This window comes from Bos mutus, chromosome 10 (genome assembly GCF_027580195.1).
Source record: "Bos mutus isolate GX-2022 chromosome 10, NWIPB_WYAK_1.1, whole genome shotgun sequence".
Lineage (NCBI taxonomy): Eukaryota > Metazoa > Chordata > Mammalia > Artiodactyla > Bovidae > Bos > Bos mutus.
Genome location: NC_091626.1, coordinates 78339575 through 78359697, shown reverse-complemented (window position 1 = coordinate 78359697; position 20123 = coordinate 78339575). Strand labels below are relative to the sequence as shown.

Below are 20123 nucleotides of genomic sequence, written 5' to 3'. Positions count from 1 at the left end.
ACCCAAGAAAAGTTGAACAACCAAGTGTCATTTGGACAAATCATTGTTGTGGTGGTGATAGAAATGGTTGTAATAACTGTCATTTCCCAAGCTAATATGCCAGGTGCAATGGCTAAGTATCTTACAAACATCTCATTTAATTATTACAACCACCTAATATAGGTCCTATTATTACCTCCATTTATAGATTAGAAAACTCATTCGTATCCAAGTTAAACAATTTGCCCATGACTAACAGCTCATAAGTAATAGAACAATGTGAAGCTTTGGCTCCAGTATTATCCACAGTATAGAACCCACCTGATACGTGAAGAGGTTTAATGATAAATGAAAATCCCTTGGAGCACGCTGAATATGCCTCAGTGAATATTCATCATTATCACCATCATCATTGCTACCACCAGTCCATTGTATTAAACTGCTTCCTCAGCAGCTAATCAGCCAGGGATTAACTGTCCTTGGACCCCACTAGCTGTGGTTGGTGGGCTGATGGGATCACAGTCCTGTACACTATTTGCATACAATCCAATTTTATTTTTATTCATTATCCTCTTGTTTTAACTTAGCTCACTTTTAAACTATAGCATGAGAGGCTTACATGAATTTCTTAGGTTTCTCGTTGCTCCAGGGTTCTTAAGTGTAAAGTTTCATTTTATCCAGTGTACAGATGGGCAAGCTGAAGTACCAAGAATCAAGCGATGACTTTTAAGTACATCGATAGTCATCAAAGGAAGTTACAGGCTAGCCAAAGAAGCCAATTGATGAACTGTTTCCCGATTTGTTAATGTGGGCTTAAAGAAAGATTTGTTGAAAACCAAGTGTGAAAATTCTATGAAATAAACAAATAAATGAGGCCCTTGCTTTTGAGCACAATACTTTTAAATCAGGAAGAAAATGAGCATGGAGCCTGTTCCCGCTTTGCTCACAAATCTGCTTACAAATTCAAACTAGCATCTGCTTTTCTAGTCATTCTCCTTCTCACCAGTGAATGGAGCCAAAAAGTTATTGATTTGTTAACACTAAGCTTATAGTCTCAAGTGCTAAGCATTTTGACTACAAAGTTAAACACAGACACACACAGTCCATGTCTTCACAAAATTATGCATCTTTCAGTCAGTTCAGTTCAGTCGCTCAGTCATGTCTCTTTGTGATCCCGTGGACTGCAGCACGCCAGGCCTCCTTGTCCATCACCAACTCCCGGAGTTTACTCAAACTCATGTCCGTTGAGTCAGTGATGCCATCCAACCATCTCATCCTCTGTTGTCCCCTTCTCCTCCTGCCTTCAATCTTTCCCAGCATCAGGGTCTTTTCCAATGAGTCAATTCTTCGCATCAGGTCACCAAAGTATTGGAGTTTCAGCTTCAACATCAGTCCTTTCAATGAATGTTCAGGACTGATTTCCTCTAGGATGGACTGGTTGGATCTCCTTGCAGTCCAAGGGACTCTCAAGAGTCTTCTCCAACACCACAGTTCAAAAGCATCAATTCTTCAGCACTCAGCGTTCTTCATAGTCCAACTCTCACATCCATACATGACTACTGGAAAAACGGTAGCTTTGACTAGACAGACCTTTGTTGGCAAAGTAATGTCTCTGCTTTTGAATATGCATCTTTAAGCTAGTGCTAATACAAAGATGGGACAAAGTTGAAAGATCTTCTTCCAATATTAGTACACCTGCATTTTGTCACCAGATAGTTATTAAAGGCTTGAAACTCTGGACCCCAGTGTCTTTGAAATATCACCAAGGGTCTTGATGAAACAAAACAAAAGAGGGACAGCCTCTTTTACAAAGCTAACATCTTTGGAATTCCTAATAGTTCCTAAATGATAATTCATTTAGTGTCTGCTCCCCAAGTGATGAGCCCACAGAAGGAGTTCACTATTCCTCCATAACCCCTAAAAAAATCCTAAAGCATTGTAGAAGGCCTGAGCCTTCCCATTGAGAATGAAATGGTAGTGAGATAAGGTAGATACTGTGGGAAACAGTTTTCATTCCAATCCCAGAGAAAGGCAATGCCAAAGAATGCTCAAACTACCACACAATTGCACTCATCTCACACGCTAGTAAAGTAATGCTCAAAATTCTCCAAGCCAGGCTTCAGCAATATGTGAACCGTGAACTTCCTGATGTTCAAGCTGGCTTTAGAAAAGGCAGAGGAACCAGAGATCAAATTGCCAACATCCGCTGGATCATGGAAAAAGCAAGAGAGTTCCAGAAAAACATCTATTTCTGCTTTCTTGACTATGCCAAAGCCTTTGACTGTGTGGATCACAATAAACTGTGGAAAATTCTGAAACAGATGGGAATACCAGACTACCTGATCTGCCTCTTGAGAAATTTGTATGCAGGTCAGGAAGCAACAGTTAGAACTGGGCATGGAACAACAGATTGTTTCCAAATAGGAAAAGGAGTATGTCAAGGCTGTATATTGTCACCCTGTTTATTTAACTTATATGCAGAGTACATCATGAGAAACGCTGGACTGGAAGAAACACAAGCTGGAATCAAGATTGCCAGGAGAAATCTCAATAACCTCAGATACGCAGATGACACCACCCTTATGGCAGAAAATGAAGAGGAACTCAAAAGCCTCCTGATGAAAGTGAAAGAGGAGAGTGAAAAAGTTGGCTTAAAGCTTAAAACATTCAGAAAACGAAGATCATGGCATCTGGTCCCATCACTTCATGGGAAATAGATGGGGAAACAGGGGAAACAGTGTCAGACTTTATTTTTCTGGGCTCCAAAATCACTGCAGATGGTGACTGCAGCCATGAAATTAAAAGACGCTTACTCCTTGGAAGGCAAGTTATGACCAACCTAGATAGCATATTCAAAAGCAGAGACATTCCTTTGCCAACAAAGGTTCGTCTAGTCAAGGCTATGGTTTTTCCTGTGGTCATGTATGGATGTGAGAGTTGGACTGTGAAGAAGGCTGAGCGCCGAAGAATTGATGCTTTTGAACTGTGGTGTTGGAGAAGACTCTTGAGAGTCCCTTGGACTGCAAGGAGATCCAACCAGTCCATTCTGAAGATCAGCCCTGGGATTTCTTTGGAAGGAATGATGCTAAAGCTGAAACTCCAGTACTTTGGCCACCTCATGTGAAGAGTTGACTCATTGGAAAAGACTCTGATGCTGGAAGGGATTGGGGGCAGGAGGAGAAGGGGACGACAGAGGATGAGATGGCTGGATGGCATCACTGACTTGATGGACGTGAGTCTGAGTGAACTCCGGGAGTTGGTGATGGACAGGGAGGCCTGGTGTGCTGCGATTCATGGGGTTGCAGAGTCGGACACGACTGAGCGACTGATCTGATCTGATCTGATCTAATGGGAAACAGGATTTATGTATAATTATTTTCTTAGATAAGAATCATATTATATACATGGTTAAGTATCCATGAAAAAATAAGAACAACAAAAAAAATCCTTACAATAGACTCGTCACTTCTTTTAATGTTGATAAGTTAAAGGTATTGTATGGTCCCAGAAGATGAGATAACACGGAGAATTTCAGGTCATGTTGAGAATGCAACCACCTGTCTCCCATTAATGTTAATGAGCCTCTCACAGATCATTCTAAAATTTTACCCCATGGTCTGTTTTAAAATATCAAGAGTCAGGAAATTTAGAGTGAAAGCTAAAATTTCATCTTGGCACTTCCTCTCTGATGTATATATTCCTATGGAAAATGTACAATACAGTGCAGCCCCAATATACCTTGGTATTTGAAAATTCTGGAGAAAAACATTGCCTACCATCTTGGGAAGCAGCAGGGGGCACTGGAAAGTATATTGGATTATGAATCAAGAGACTTGGATTCTGCCACTATCAACGTGACCCAGGAAAGTAACTTTATCAACTCAGGTATCCATTTTCTCACTTCTATAAAATTAAATTGTTGGAGTAGGTTATATCTAGGTTGTAGGTGATACTGTCTTATCAACTTTCTCAAGTAATTGCATCTGCATCACACTGAAACAAAAAAATTGCTGTGTACAGATAGTTTACAGTCTTTAGGGACTTCGCTAGACTACAGAGAAGTAGAGGAAAAAAGATAGTAGAATATTAGCAGCTAATTACATGGTTGCCTTTAAAAATAATAAGCAGAATTCCTTCTAAAGTCTAAAGTTGAGTATTGTGTCAATATTGTGAGTGGTGAAAGTCTTACCTATTGGGGCAAAATCTCATCTAAGATGGATATATATTGAAAAAAAATCATAAAGCTTTCACAGGGAGTTGACTCATGAATTGTGGATAAATTTATTTCATTTAGATCTTGGTGATACTCATAATCTGATTAATTCCTAGAATTGTAAATGGATAAAATGTTTACTATCACAATAGTTACTAGAGAAAAAAAACATACATAATCTGATGAACACTTAGATTTACATTGTGGTTTTTGTGGTCTGTTTAACTGTACTCATCATCAATACAAATAATTATTAGAGTCATCATAGAATATAAAATAGTAGTATAATTCTTATATAACCAGGGAGATTTTTCTAATTCAAATTCTTACTCCAGTATGATATTTTATGAGGTATTTGAATATTATATTGCCTGGGTTTAGAAATATTAAAATGTAAATGACTTAAAATCATGAGTCATCTGTAATCTTGATTTCATCAAGACTGTCTCTTTTCCAACCATTGATGAGAGAATTAAGCCCTATTGACCTAAAAAGGCACCATTGTGTGTAATGAATTTGCATATCCCTATGCCACCACCACATTCATCTAGAACATTTTCCTGATGTGCACAAGAGATGAGGGGTGGGGAGAGACTGAGAAAATAGCCTCCCAAATCATTTTCTACGTTCTGCAGTTCAAATGAAGAACCTTGGTTGAGAAAGGCCCCAGGTACCCGAGGAGTTACATGAAAGCCCTATTCTGCTTTCCTTTGTCCCCCATAAAGATATTCAGATTTAGTTGTAAAGGCAACTGAAAATGGCAGATCAAAATGATGAAGAAAATGAGATCTGGCAAGTCTAATTGAACACAAGAGGATCCCAGCTCAAACATAAGCCTGAGGGTTAGACGAGATGATTTTTCACACTCCTTTTATCTGGGTCCCTTTGATTTTATGACTCTCCAGACCTCTTCAATGCCTTCTTTTCCAGTGTGTTTTACTTGGTACTTTCATCAAAAGCCTGAATTTCCTAGTCAGCTTTAGCCTTAGACAGGTGACCTAGAAATCAAATTATACCCATATATTGAGAACCTTCATACCATGCCTTTGCACAGCTCATACCAGATTACACAGAAAATATTCTAAATGATCTCTTAGGCACTTCAACTTTACCAACCAACAGGACCTTTGCAAATGTAAACTGTGACAGCCCAAAAATGATTCTTTTAGTTTAATCACAGCCAAGAAAACTAATAAAATAGAAAGACTAAATGGGAGGATATCATCCTCTGTGGGCAAGCATGCCAAAAGAAAAAATGTAAGGCTAAGACCTCTCCATAACTCAGTGATTCTATATATTTATATTTTCCCCTCTCATAAATGTTAAGAAGTTATCCCTCTTTTCCAGTGTCAATGTGCTGTTGCTGTCTCTGTGGGTGAAAGCATTCTTTTCTCCTAGAAAGTACATGATGGGCTGATTTTCTAAGAAATGAAAAATGACTGCTGTGCTCACGTCAGATGGATACCACATGAAGTGGAGTGCGGTCCCTTTGTTTCCTTATTAGCATCACCAGCTCCTCTATTTGTAGAGCTGTAATAAAAACAGCTTCTTTACTGTGTGTCCTGTTGGTTTATACCAACCATGTCAGGTCCATAAACCATGGTATATTAAAGTGTAATAGACTGTGTAAAGAATACCAAGGAAGATATTCCAACCTCTATCCCTTTCCCTCAGTTCACAGTTTACTGCCTCCCAGATGGGCATCCATAAATATGACTTAATTATGTTTGGCATAAAACTCCCACTTTCTTTGAAGAGTGCCCTCCTCCTTTTGCCACTTTTAGTGCATGAATGCAACCCTCTTGAGGATAAAACTTTGGATATTTCAGTTATCTAGATGATGAATGTTCTTAGTCTATTTTTGGAAGTGTCATTTTCTTTATAAAAACTTTACATTTTTTGTAATTACTATACTCAAAAAATTCAGTCCAATATAAATGAAACTCAAAGAGTTAATGTTTTTTGTGCCTGTGATGTATCAATCTAAATAATGGATCAGTCTAAAACAGGATTTAACAGGATGATAAATAGTCCTCTCTTACCCTTTGATTCTATGGCAGTCTTCTCTTTTGCTGCAAAAAGAAAATGGAAGATTTGAAATTGCTGTGCCAGGGAATGGCATGTGGTCCCGCAGTGGAGAGACAGTGAGCAGAGAGTGTATTCTGTTCGCATGGGTTCCTTGCTCTCAGATAAGTGGAGTACCTCCTAGGTAGTTGAGAGAAACACTATGAAATAGCTTAGGTCACTGTCCTGAAGAAGCACAGAGTCTGAGAGAGTATGCAGACTGCCAACCAAGGACCCCAGTACCGTGACCCACGTATGTGAACACAGTGCTGTTAGAGCTCCACAGAAAGAGCGTTCACCACTCCATGGAGGAGAGGCCCACTTGGAGGGCTTCACAGTCAAGGTCATTTTAAAGCTTGGTTTTTGAAGAGAGAAAAAGACTCTTATAGTGGGCATGTTTGGGAGGGAGAAAGGCAGGATAAGGAGGCATTCAAATCAGAGGAAACAGTTTTCCCAGCACTACTAATTGAAGAGTCTATCTTTTCTCCATTGTATGTTGTTGCCTTCTTTGTCATAGATTAATTGACCATAAGTGCGTGAGTTTATTTCTGGGCTCTCAATCCAGTTCCATTGATCTTTGTAGACTCAGAGATCAGTATGTGCCAGTATCATACTATTGTATGTATCATAGTATTGTCTGAAGTCAGAAAGCATGATTCCTTCAGCTCTGTTCTTCCTTCTCAAGATTATTTTGGCTGTTTGGGGCCTTTTTTATTTCCATACAAATTTTAAAATTATTTGTTCTAGTGCTGTGGAAAATACCCTTCATATTTTGATAGGGATTGCATTAAATCTGTAGATTACCTTGAATAGTATGTTCATTTTAACAATATTCTTTCAGTTCAAGAACATGGTATATCTTTCCCCATCTGTTTGTGTCATCTTCAGTTTCTTTCCTCATGTCTTACAGTTTTCAGAGTACATATCATTACACCTTTGGGTAGGTTTATTCCTAGATATTTTATTATTTTAGATGTGATTGTAAATTAGAATTATTTCCTTAACTTCTCTTACTAATAGCTATATATAAAAGAATGAAATTAGTACATTTTCTCTCACCATATTAAAAAATAATCTTAAAATGGATTAAAGACCTAAATGTAAGACCAGAAACCATAAAACTCCTAGGTAGAACTTTTTTAAATATAAATCACAGCAATGTTTTTTGATCTGTCTCCCAAAGCAAAGGAAATAAAAGCAAAATTTAAAAATAGGACCTCATTAAACTTTACAGCTTTTGTACAGCAAAGCAGACCATCAACAACAAAAAACGGCAGCATCAGCTTTGTGAGTAAAGTGGGGAATGTGGGTTTGATCTCTGGGTTTAAAGGATCCCCTGGAGTGGGACATGGCACCCCACTTCCCACTCACTCCAGTATTCACACCTGGAAAATGCCATGGGCAGAGGAGCCTGGTGGGCTGTAGTCCATGGGGCTGCAAAGAGTTGGACGTGACTAAGCACCTGAGCACACCTGATCTGATGTGAAAATGACATCAAGGAAAATTAACATCTACTGAGAATGGTTGTTAACGTTCTCAAGCGAAAAAAAACACTTTGCTTGAAATTGTGTACTATTCATCCCAATGTCAAAGAGCTGGAGTGGTGACTGCTAGCATTTGCTTCTAGCCAATCAGCAATAAATAGCCACCATCCACGGGTGCCTGGCGTGTGTTAGTCACTGTTCATCTTTCACGTTCAGCGTGTCCAATACTCGCAACCACCTTGCAAGATCTTATCATTCTAATTTTATGAGCAAGGTTCAGTGCAGTCAGCTGACTTCCCCAAGGTCTCTCGATTAATAAGTGGCAGAGCAGAAATTCAAGCCAAGTCCACCTAACACAAAGCCCAAGCGCTCTCCACTCTACCACACCTGTACTTAACTTGGTCAAGCAGCCATCCAGCTGGAAGCTTGGATCCCCAGCAGCCTCTGCATGGCATTGAGTCATTGAAGATCTGACTGCAATGATTCTGATTCAACCAAGAACTGTGCTTTTTTCATGTAGCCCTCATAACTGTGTGGGAGGTAGGAGGTAGGTCATTATTTCTAGAGGAGGAATCTGGAATACAGGATATGTGCATCTTGTCCATGACATTGCATGGCAATGCTGGGCTTGAAACTTGGCCTTTAAGTAGCTTGAGTTCTGATTTGCATTCCTTGGGCCCGCAACCAGTGAATAGAAAGGATCATTTCTGCTTCAGTTGGTCGACCACAGTACTTATGAATTTCAGAATCGTTATCGTGGGGCAACTTTATGAAAACTAATGAAACAATGGCCACCCAATGAACCAGGAAACAAAATGCCAAGGCATTAAGTATTTACACAAACACAAATGGCCTTTATTCAGTAAAGGCTGCACTAAATAAAATCCACAAAATTATCTCTTAAATAAAAAACTTCCAAAGAAGCTGTGTTGCTTTCTCTCTGGGACATAGAGTTACATAAGAAATAAATATCATTCTTTAAGGGAGAAAATTAAAACATAAGAAAAGCAACACAGTTCTATCTGTGATAGAGAAATTATAGGATGCTGTAGGCAGGTCACCAAGCAAAAACCACTGCACTCTCTCCTGGCCCCTCCATTAAATTACCATCATTACAGTGTATACCTGGTCTTGATAAGGAACTTTGGAAGACAGAATTGATGGTAAGCAAAATATCTCATTTTCAGTACTCTGGTTTGTTTTTCTTATTGCTTTTATTATCTTAAGTTGTGAGACTGTTACCATTCTAAGCAGTTGTTTTAGTCCCTTGATTTGAAAAATAATTTGTTGAGACAATGAGACAACTTTTTGCAAAAGCAAAGAAAAGAGAAAAAAGGCGGGTCAGGGATGCCTGTTATTTCTCTACCTCCCCTAGTGCTGTGTCAGTATCTGACAGTGTCTCCAAACTTAAACTCTTCTGGAAGCCTACCCACCTTCCTCTTAGCTACATGCATTCATGCATGCTCAGTCATGTCCGACTCTTTGTGACTCCATGAACTGTAGCCCACAAAGCTCCTTTGTCCGTGGGATTTTCCAGGCTAGAATACTGAAGTGGGTTGCCATTTCCTACAGGGGATCTTCCTGACCCAGGGATCAAACCTGCATCTCCTGAATTGGCAGGTGAATTCTTTACCACTGAGCCACCAGGGAAACCCCCTCTCCCATATCTACTACCAAATTAAACTGAAAAAGAAGCATACTTATGCTCTATCCATGGAATTGTACAATAGAAAACAAAGGAAATTCCACACCTGGACTCAGGACCACTGCTCGTCTTATTTGTAGGATAAGGACAGTTTCTGTCTAAGATGTGCCATCTTCAATTTAAACTTTGTCTCTCCCTTTTTGTGTGGGGTACCTCTGTGGCATGCTGTGGCTGCCTGCTAAGTTGCTTCAGTTGTGTCCAACTCTGTGCGACCCCAGAGACGGCAGCCCACCAGACTCCCCCATCCCTGGGATTCTTCAGGCAAGAACACTGGAGTGGGTTGCCATTTCCTTCTCCAATGCATGAAAGTGAAAAGTGAAAGTGAAGTTGCTCAGTCGTGTCTGACTCCTAGTGACCCCATGGACTGCAGCCTACCAGGCTTCTCCGTCCATGGGATTTCCCAGGCAAGAACACTGGAGTGGGTTGCCATTTGCTTCTCCAATGCATGGAAGTGAAAAGTGAAAGTGAAGTCGCTCAGTCGTGTCTGACTCCCAGCGACCCCAGGGACTGCAGCCTACCAGGCTTCTCTGTCCATGGGATTTTCCAGGCAAGAGTACTGGAGTGAGTTGCCATTGCCTTCTCCTGGGTAATGTTATTTTTGTTTTACTCAGAACATTGAGGACTTAAAATGTATAATGACATGGTTGGAAATTTCACACATTGTGGCAGGAGAAATACTTTAGGCTGGTGGAACTTCAGGGTCACACAGGGAAGTGGCTGCCTTTTCTGTCTGAACAGTGACCCTTGACTTAAGAAAGCTTGAGATCTCTAGGTTCTTCTACTTTTCTTGAAGGCTCTCATCCCCACAACCCTCAGAGGTTCTGCAGTATGCATTGCCACTTAGCAATACCTCTTTTTACATTTGGATACTGGTTTTTTTTTTTCCCCCCCCAAATAACTATATTCATAGAGTTCTTGCACAGTCTTCAACTCATGCTTAATTCAGTTTGGGAAGGGTATTTCTCGTGACTCAGTTTATATGCAGCAATGGGGTTGACCACAGTCTACTTAGCACAGAGTGGAAGTAGCCAGTTAGAAACAGCTAGTGACAGAGAATAGTACCCGTAAGCTCCAGGAAGATCACTCAGGCCTCAAAGGAATTTTCCCCCTTATTTGATCATGTACATAATTAATAATCACTGGATAAGAACAAACCACTAGTCGATTTCATATTTGGGGGAACTTGGTAGCCTAGGAGAGATGCAAGCCACTTCTCTGTGTCTGATTGGCTAAGAACTCAAATAATTCACAGAGATTCCTGCTTGAAGAACTAGAGAAATCATAGCACAAAAAAATGGCAATGACTGTGACTTTACCTAAAATGATGTAGCTATCTAAATCATTTTAATGTAAAAAGATTTTGTTGAAATTTACTGAACTTAGAGCCACTAGTATCCAGTTTTAGCCTGACATTCTTCTTTAGCCTGTGTTCATATTTTGAATATAAAGTCTCATGTTCAGGAAACTTAGTATCTGTCTATTTAAGCAACTATTGTCAAGTATATACATTTTTAGCTAAAGTAATTTATTTAACATGTAGACACTTTTCCATGTTTAAGGCCAGATGAAGGGGCTGCTCTCCTGAAGCTTACATTCAATGTTGTGTAATAAATGAGTAAATGGATAGTCTGTCGGGTAGATAGAGGCTCTAAGGAAAAGAGGCGGGGCACGCGTGGCAAGGGATAATGTTTAATGTGGCAGGATCAGAGAAGGTGATATTTGAGCTGAGACCTAATGCAGAGAGGGAGCCAGTCACACAGGGGCTGCGGGCAGTGTCCTCCAGGGAGGAGGGAAAGGCAGGTGCAGTGGTCCCCAGTCCACACACTCAGTGTGCTCCTTCAGCGATCCTGCCAGCTAGGCTGGAAAGAAACAAGCGTGAGAAGGAGGAGATGACATCATAGGGAAGCCAGGGGGCAGGCTGGCAGGACCTTTGGGCCATTGTAAAGGCTTCAGAGGCTTTGTCAGAAGAGATGGCAAGCTGTTTTGGTCAGGGAAATAAATTAATAAATTTACATTGATTAAGTAAATAATGATGAGATGCTAATAATACCTGTCCTGTCATTTATCAGGCATATCTTAGGTGCTAAGGGCTTTACATGTATTATCTCATTTAATCTTTATCACATCTGTGTGATGATAGTCTCTGTGGCTATGCTCATGGTACAGATCAGGCCATAACTACACAGTTCATCATGAGTGACTTGTCCAGTCACACAGGTAGTAAATGGCAGAGCTAGGCTTATTAAATAGCCTAGCTATTTAATATCCTTTGAAATATCTTAGCTATTAAAATCTTTTAATATCCTTTTAAATATCCTAGCTTTTAAGATCCTTTAATACCTTTCATGAGGTATCACAACATAGCTCGTTATGATTGATTTTCTTTTCTCATTCATTTTAACATCATAAGCATTAAATAAAATTCTTTTTCAAGTTGAAGTATAGTTGATTTACAATGTTGTTAGTCTCTGCTCTACATCATAGTGATTCAGGTATACATACGTATACATTCTTTTTTTTTATTCTTTTCCATTATGTCATCACAGGATATTGAATATAGTTCCCGAGGCTACATAGTAGAATCTTCTTATTTATTCATTGTGTTGTATATATACTAGTTTGCATCTGCTAACCCCAATCAAGATTGCCAGGAGAAACAATCAATAACCTCAGATACACAGATGACACCACCATTATGGCAGAAAGCGAAGAAGAACTAAAGAGCCTCTTGATGAAAGTGAAAGAGGAGAGTGAAAAAGTTGGCTTAAAACCCAACATTCAGAAAGCTAAGATCATGGCATCCAGTCCCATCACTTCATGGCAAATAGATGGGGAAACAATGGAAACAGTGACAGACTTTATTTTTGGGGGCTCCAAAATCACAGCAGATGGTGACTGCAGCCATGAAATTAAAAGACCCTTGCTCCTTGGAAGAAAAGCTATGACCAACCTAGACAGCATATTAAAAAGCAGAGACATTAGTTTACCGACAAAAGTTTATCTAGTCAAAACTATGGTTTTTCCAGTGGTCATGTATGGATGTGAGAGTTGGACTATAAAGAAAGCTGAGCGTGAAAGAATTGGTGCTTTTGAACTGTGGTGTTGGAGAAGACTCTTGAAGAGTCCCTTGGACTGCAAGGAGATCAAACCAGTCCATCCTAAAGGAAATCAGTCCTGAATATTCATTGGGAGTACTGATGCTGAAGATGAAACTTCAATCCTTTGGCCTTCTAATGTGAAGAATTGACTCATTGGAAAAGACCCTGATGCTGGGAAAGATTGAAGGCAGGAGGAGAAGGGGATGACAGAGGATGAGATGGTTGGATGGCATCACAGACTCAATGGACATGAGTTTGAGCAAGCTCTGGGAATTGGTGATGGACAGGGAAGCCTGGTGTGCTGCAGTTCATGGGGTCACAAAGAGTCAGACATGACTGAGCAACTGAACTGAACCCCAAACTCACCCTCCACTGTCCTCATCCCCAGCTCCCCCTTGGCAACCACGTCTATTCTGTATGTCTATGAATCTGTTTCTGTTTCATAGATAAGTTCATTTGTGTCACATTTTAGATTCCACATATAAGTAATACCATATGATGATTGTCTTTCTCTGAGTTACTTAGTATGATAATCTCTAGATCCATCCATGTTGCTGAAAATGGCGTTATTTCATTCCTTTTTATGGCTGAGTAGTATTCCATTGTAAATATGTACCATATCTTCTTCATGCATTCCTCTGTGAATGGACATTTGTTTCCATGCTCTGGCTACTGTGAATAGTGCTGCTATGAACACAGAGATGCATGTATCTTTTTGAATTATAGTTTTGTGTGGATACATGCCCGTGAGTGGGATTGCTGGATCACATGGCAGCTCTGTTTTTAATTTTTTGAGGAACCTCTGTACAGTTTTCCATAGTGGCTGCACCAACTTATAGTTCCACCAACAGTGCAGAAGGGTTCCCTTTTCTCCACACCCTTCTAGCACTTGTTATGTTTAGACTTTTTAATGAAGACCATTCAGACCAGTGTCAGGTAGTTTTGATCTTTGATCTCGTGGCAGTTTTGATCTTTTCACGTGCCTGTTGGCCATCTGTATGTCTTCTTTGTAGAAATGTCTGTTTAGGTCTTCTTCACTTTTTTAATTAGGTTACTTGTTTTGTGTTGCTGAATTGTATGAACTCTTTGTATATTTTGGAAATGAAGCTCTTGTTGGTCACATCTTCTGCAAACATTCTCTCCAGTTTCATAGGTTGTCTTTTCATTTTCTTTATGGTTTCCTTTGCTATGCAAAAAAGCTTGCCAGTTAGATTAGGTCCTATTTGTTTCTTTTTGCTTTTATTTTTATTGCTTGGGAGGCTGACCTAAGAAAACACTGGTACAGTTTATGGCAGAGAATGTTTGGCCTGTGTTCTCCCCTAGGAATTTTATGGTATCATGTCTTATATTTAAGTCTTTAAGCCATTTTGAGTTTATTTTTGTGCATGGTGTGAAGGTGTGTTCTAACTTCATTGATTTATATGCAGCTGTCCAATTTTCCCAACACCACTTGCTAAAGAGACTTCCTGTCCATTGTATACTCTTGCCCCCTTTGTCACAGACTAATTGACCATAGGTAAATGGGTTTATTTCAGCCTCTCTATTCTGTTCCATTGATATGTCTGCTTTTGTGCCAGTGCCATGCTGTTTCGATTACCATAGCTTTGTAGTAGTGACTGAAGTCTGGGAGCGTTATGCCTCCTGCTTTGTTCTTTTTCCTCAGGATTACTTTGGCAATTCTGGGTCTTTTAAAGTCCCGTATAAATTTTAAGATTATTTATTCTAGCTCTGTGAAAAATGTCATGGGAAATTTGATAGGGACCATGTTAAATGTGTAGATTGCTTTGGGTAGTATGGCCGTTTAACAATATTAATTCTTCCAATCCAAGGGTATGGCATATCTAAATGAAAGAAATCTTAAGGCTCGTAGAGATTGTCTTGATGATTTTTCTAGACATATTTGAAGTGTTACGACTTGTATTATCATATATGACAGTATTATCTTCTGATTAAAGAGAAAATATATAAAAGAGCCACTCCAAAATGAAACCTCCCAGTTTCCCTGTGGCCCTTCAGAACATGGGTTCTTTTATATATAAATACAATAGGTTTTTGTTGGTTATCCATTTTATTTTATTTTTTTAATTTTATTTTATAACACCAAGAACATTTTGTACTGGGGTATAGCCAGTTAACAATGTGATAGTTTCAGGTGAACAGTGAAGGGACTCAGCCATACATATACATATACATATGTATATCCATTCTCCCGCAAACCCCCCTCCATCCAGGCTGGCACATAACATTGAGCAGAGTTCCGTGTGCTATACAACTGTTTTTTGTTGGTTGTCCATTTTAAATATAGGAGTATGTATGTGACCTTCCCAAAAGTTCTTAATCTGTAAATTCAGAATTCTATCTCAGTATCATTTATTTCTTTAGTAATCATAAGTATTTTTTTCCAATGCATTTAAAACATTATTCTAAGAAAAGAGACCATAGGCATCCTTAGACCATGGGTATAGAGACAGCGTATGTAGTGATTCCGGTGAATCCCTTTGAATTTGAGCAGAACTGCTACAAATGGTACTGAGTTTATGTTGTTTTGAGGGAGTGGGGTTGCTGAGCACATACCAAAGGGTCACAAAGAGGCCAGCTGTAGCTTGGATGACCACATGTTCCAATCTGGCCAAGGTCATTCCACTTTAAGCCTTTGTTCAGCATAATTAACAATATCACCCCTTTCAAAAGTATTCCAGAAAGAAAAATGCATTGTATTTACGGTCGCCATTAGCCGTAGCTGTTAACAAGAAAGCAGGACAGTGGACAGAGAGAATTGACTACAATCACCAGGACATGTCACAGGGGCTGCCAACCCCTGAATTTGGACTTATTTTGATAATAACTGGATGTAATCGAAGTCAGATTACACAAAGGATATATGATGGAAGAAAATGCTGTTCTAATTCATAATTAATTCTCTTTCACAGCCAAAAAGGAACATAAAATGGAAGAAGGTCACTTGGAGAATGCACAGAAAAGGTAAGCAGCTCTGACTGGCCTCGAGCCTCTCTTTGACCATCCGTTCTTTTTTTATTATTATCAAGAACATTCACACTGCTATGCAACCGTCAACTCCAAGGGCAGACTCTGTACTCACTAAACCATAACTCCCCCATTCTCTCCTTCTTTCAGCCTGGCAATTACCATCCTACTTCCTGTCTCTGTGACTTTGACTTCTCTAGGTACCTCATGTAAGCGGAATCCTACAGAACTTTTCCTTTTATGACTGGGTGATTTCACTTAGCGTAATGAATGATAAGCCATTCTTTCGACTGCCTCCCCGCCGCCCCTCCCCTCCCCCCCCCCCCCCATGAAGACTGTGCATCCAGGAGCAGTTGGAGTCTAAGGAGAGCTGGAGTGAAAAACTCCAGGAATAGCCCTTGGGAATAGTTTTCCTCGAGAATCAGGGAATCTTCCAGAAGTGACCCACCTGCCTCACGAGGTCTGACACAATTTCCATCTGTTTGCCTCTCCCCCGTTACTCTGCTCCTAAAGACTCCGTGGGTGATGGGAACAAGGGGACCCTTAGTAGTACAACTAGATAAACCAATTATTACAGGTACCTAAGAGATGTACATTTCTCCTCAGGTTCTGGAGGATGTGGTAAACAGGGGGCAACTGGAGAGTAGGGACTCATCTCTCGGTGTGCCCAGAAAACTCCCCCAGCAGTTGGGAAAGAGACCTCAGGGGTCTTCTATTCAAGCTCTACCTACCGCAGACCTCTTCTGTGTGCTTGTTTCTCTTAATAGGCACCCAAGTGAAATTATCCCCTCACCTGTGAGAGCTCAGTAAGGATCGGCTGTGGTGTCTTGGAGCCCCTCGCTTTACGGTGGTTTTTCTTTTTGGCAGTTGACCAGCATTAGTCAGCTTGGCCCTCTCCCACTCTTAGGAAGGTGAGGGGGAATACACTTAGGCTTTCTCATACTCAGAGCTAAAAAATCTGAGATAAATTTTGCTGGGACCCATTCTAAAAAGTACCAGAAAGTTAGATAAGGACAGGAAACAGTATATAAAGTAAAATGAACTTTACAAACGTGTGAGGAGAAGAGTTCACTAAATGCAAGTGAACAAGCTCTAGAAATGAACCCTTTTCCTCCTGTTTCAGCACAATTTCTGAGAGTTCTGAAAGTCGGTAGTCAGTAGTGCTGTTTCTGCTCTGCATTGACGAATGCTGACATCTTGCCCTTCTTCCCACTTAAGTGCCAATAAAATTAAAATGCAGATAAAAGCAAGGTGAAGGCTAATCTCACGATTTTCTAAGTGCAGACATGTTCTTGAATCATGATTATCATCTTTGCATGATAATTTTAACAACCAAGATGATCACATGGTTCTGTTTATAGATTTTTAGATTGTGCCCCTTTATTGGCTTTATCCCCTAAGTATTATATATATTTTACATTACCCCTGTATTAAGCTTCCCTTCATCAGCATGTCAAGCTGGTGTGTCTGTGTTATATAAATATCCCACAAGCATAAAAAAAGACCATTCACAAGGGCACATGGGTATCAGGCCAAACAAAATTTCACTTTCCAAGGTGGATGTCAAATATCTAATCCTCTTCAAGATTCTCGCTCCAGGAAAAGGGGGCCCTTGTGAGAGGGGCTGATGTTGCTGCTGTGCATTAGCTATGCTGAGGGGGGTCATAAATTTTGGTTGTCAGCGTTTTCCGTGACTTTGTGGTGAAGGTAGTCTAGCTTTCATGTCATACATGAAATATGTTAGATCCCATCTTTAATGTAGAAACCACAGTTGTTTGGTTACACTCTTGAAGGAGGTTGGTGGTCAGTGTTGCAACATTCGTGTGAGATTTAGGAAATTCTTATGTTGTATTCTCAAGAGAAACAATTTACTCTGAGGCTAAGGAATATTTGCTTTTCCTCAGCATTTTCTGAAGGCATGCATGAGGGGCAATAAGCGGATATGTTCCACCCTGGCATCTCAACGCTGCAAAAGAAAAACCATTCCCTTTGCCACGGGCTCTTTGATAGAATCATTGTCTGAACTCTCAAAATGTTTATCTGAGTCAGAAAAGATGGAAATCAGACAAGGAGTTACAGCAGAGAGAAAAAGAATCAGGGAGCAATTGAGAGTGGAGTAGAGAGGTTTTATAGAACCTAATATACAGTTAGAAACCTGTCTTTTAAAAGTTGAAAACTATGTTAGTTACCTACTGAGAAACAAAAGAAAATTCCAATATTGTTGTCAAATAGCAGCAGTTTTCATGCACAAATTACAGAAGGTTTTCAATAATCAGTCTTCTGTGAATCAGAATTGAGTTTGAAAGGGAGAGAGTTGTGTTTGGGGACGGGAGGGAATAGTCTAGACCTTATCAGATAGCTGTGGGTTTATATTCTAGCATTTGGCTTTTCCTGGAACAAAGGGATCATGATGAAATCCAATAAGGCACACCCTCAGAGTGGCTTCGTCTTCGTTAAACTTGCCAAGTGCCAAAGCCAGGCCATCCTTTGCAACTCTGTTTGCATTGGTTCTTCTGAAGAGGTTCACTTGCTTTCTTAATCACATAGGGGAAAAGCTGCTGAAATTCATTCTTTCCTTTAGTTTTCATCCTCTCTTAGGGTTAGCAAGTCAGGCTCCCCCGTCCCAGGGGAAAGGTGGTAAGGGTACATGGTTAGCTTCATTTCAGAGCTAGGAAAAGCAAGGCCCACAGGATGATGAAATGCTTTTCCCAAGCTCTGTAATAACCCACCACACAATGCTGTCATTCTCTGAAGCAGCATCATACTTGCAGTGTCTTGATCTCGCCATCTACACTCCAAAGAATGCCAGAGTTGGGGTTAAAGCACAGTGGTAACTGGAGTTTCTGTGGATATATAGTTTCACTATATCCTGCTGGAAAAGTAGGAAGATAATTTGTCCCTCTGAATACTAAGCATGAAAGACTTTCTCTTCTCTCTTCAGTGCACAAGTAAATATGTTTCTGTGTAGAAGGTCCCCATAAGGAAGAGAGAAAAATAATGATGTGTTCCACTGGGGGTAATGCATGTTATGTGTCATACAAGCAGCAACTGTGTCAAAAGTGGAAACAAACTAAAACTTGACTGTTTTACTTCTTAAATGCATGTGTCAGTATGAACAACATAAGGCTGGATAGAACAGAAAACTCATTCCATTGAGAAATGATTCTGTAGACCCAATTCTGCCAATGAATAAGGTCATTCAGTCTTTCTAGTCTCTGTTTTCTCATCTGTAAGATGGGAACATTGGACAGACTGACCCAAAATCCCTTCCAGTTTTAAAGCCCTGTGTCTCCATAAGAAATTCATGGACTGTTCGTTAGGTTGCAGAACTCTCTCCGTACATATTTCCATGCTATAATACAATTGATGTAGTTTACATTTTGAATGAAATAAAAATATATGCTGTAGAGTGTACATTGGGTTTTATCACTGTTTTGACTGCCGTAGAATTAGGAATCATGTCTGAGCAAAAGCGGACATTGCTCCTTTCTGATTTTGCTCCGAAATATGTGTGTTTGGAATTATAAGACAGTCCCTTAAGAAATTACTGCAGTTATTGCCTTTCTCCACCTATGCACTTCTAGTCTTTTAATAACTGAGAGCCAAAATTCCCTGACCAGTAGTTTTAATTTGCATTAAAAACAGATTTATTATTTACAGAAGCACAAAGAATTTATGGGACTCAGAGCTGCAGTTCCAGCTTGGATCTCGCCTAATCATAGCCATGGAATCAATTAACAGTTCATCTGTGAAATGTGATAAAATCTTATGAGATACATATTGCCCAATAACTGAGAACGAGATGAAAGTATGCTCCATAATAGTAACGGGGCTTCAGGGTTTTACAATCGTTGTTGAATAGAGTTCCATTAGAAACTCCGTATTCGGGATGGCCACAAGAAAAAAAAAAAAAACACTGTGTCTGAACAGATGATAGAGCATTGAGTAATAAACCCTGGCCAGTCATTCTTGCTTTGATTAGTTTCCAACACCCTAGAAAAGGGGGCCATTTATTTAAGTGTTCTTGCTCATGGCAAATGAGCTTGTGGGGCTTGGAGTGGGTGGGGGGAAGGATTGAGTGCAGAGCTATAAATTGCTGCAAAGCTGGTGGCTCCAAGAAGGGCTGCTTGGGGGGCCTGGGTAGTCATCTGGGAACAAGCCTCCATGGGGTTGGTCAGGAGTTTCTTAGTGATATCTGGGAATCACCCTTATAAAACCTGGGTTCTTTTCCAACCCAGATTAGAGATTATTTTTAAGACCAAAAATGGTTTTTCCTCCAATCCTTGCTACATCCTCAATTATATGTATTTTTGTACATTGGTGGTTTGTATTCTTATATCATGATAAGCTTTAAAGTGTAGCCTTCTTAAAGATCATATAGTCTATGTCTCTTATTTTACCCTTGAGAAAATTGACAGTCAAGTGTTGAATGATTGACCCAAGACTACAAAGCCAGCAGATGCCAGAATAAGGATAAAACAGGCTCTTTATCGTCCATGAAGCACTCAGCAGATTGAGAATTCCCTGCAAGCTCTCTCATGTCCACTGGTAGTAGTACAGAACCAACATGGCGTCAGTGTTCCATGTAATCCTTC

General features: G+C 39.9%; 1 protein-coding gene across 3 annotated transcripts in view; it reads left to right on the top strand.

The window, feature by feature from the left end:
* The window catches only part of FMN1 (formin 1), a 467756-nt gene that overhangs the window by 409396 nt on the left and 38237 nt on the right, over positions 1-20123 (top strand). For all 3 annotated transcript variants that reach the window (XM_070378266.1, XM_070378268.1, XM_070378267.1), the window contains one exon: positions 15474-15525. In XM_070378266.1, the coding sequence (XP_070234367.1) occupies positions 15474-15525 (52 nt within the window). The remainder of the gene's footprint in view (positions 1-15473; positions 15526-20123) is intronic.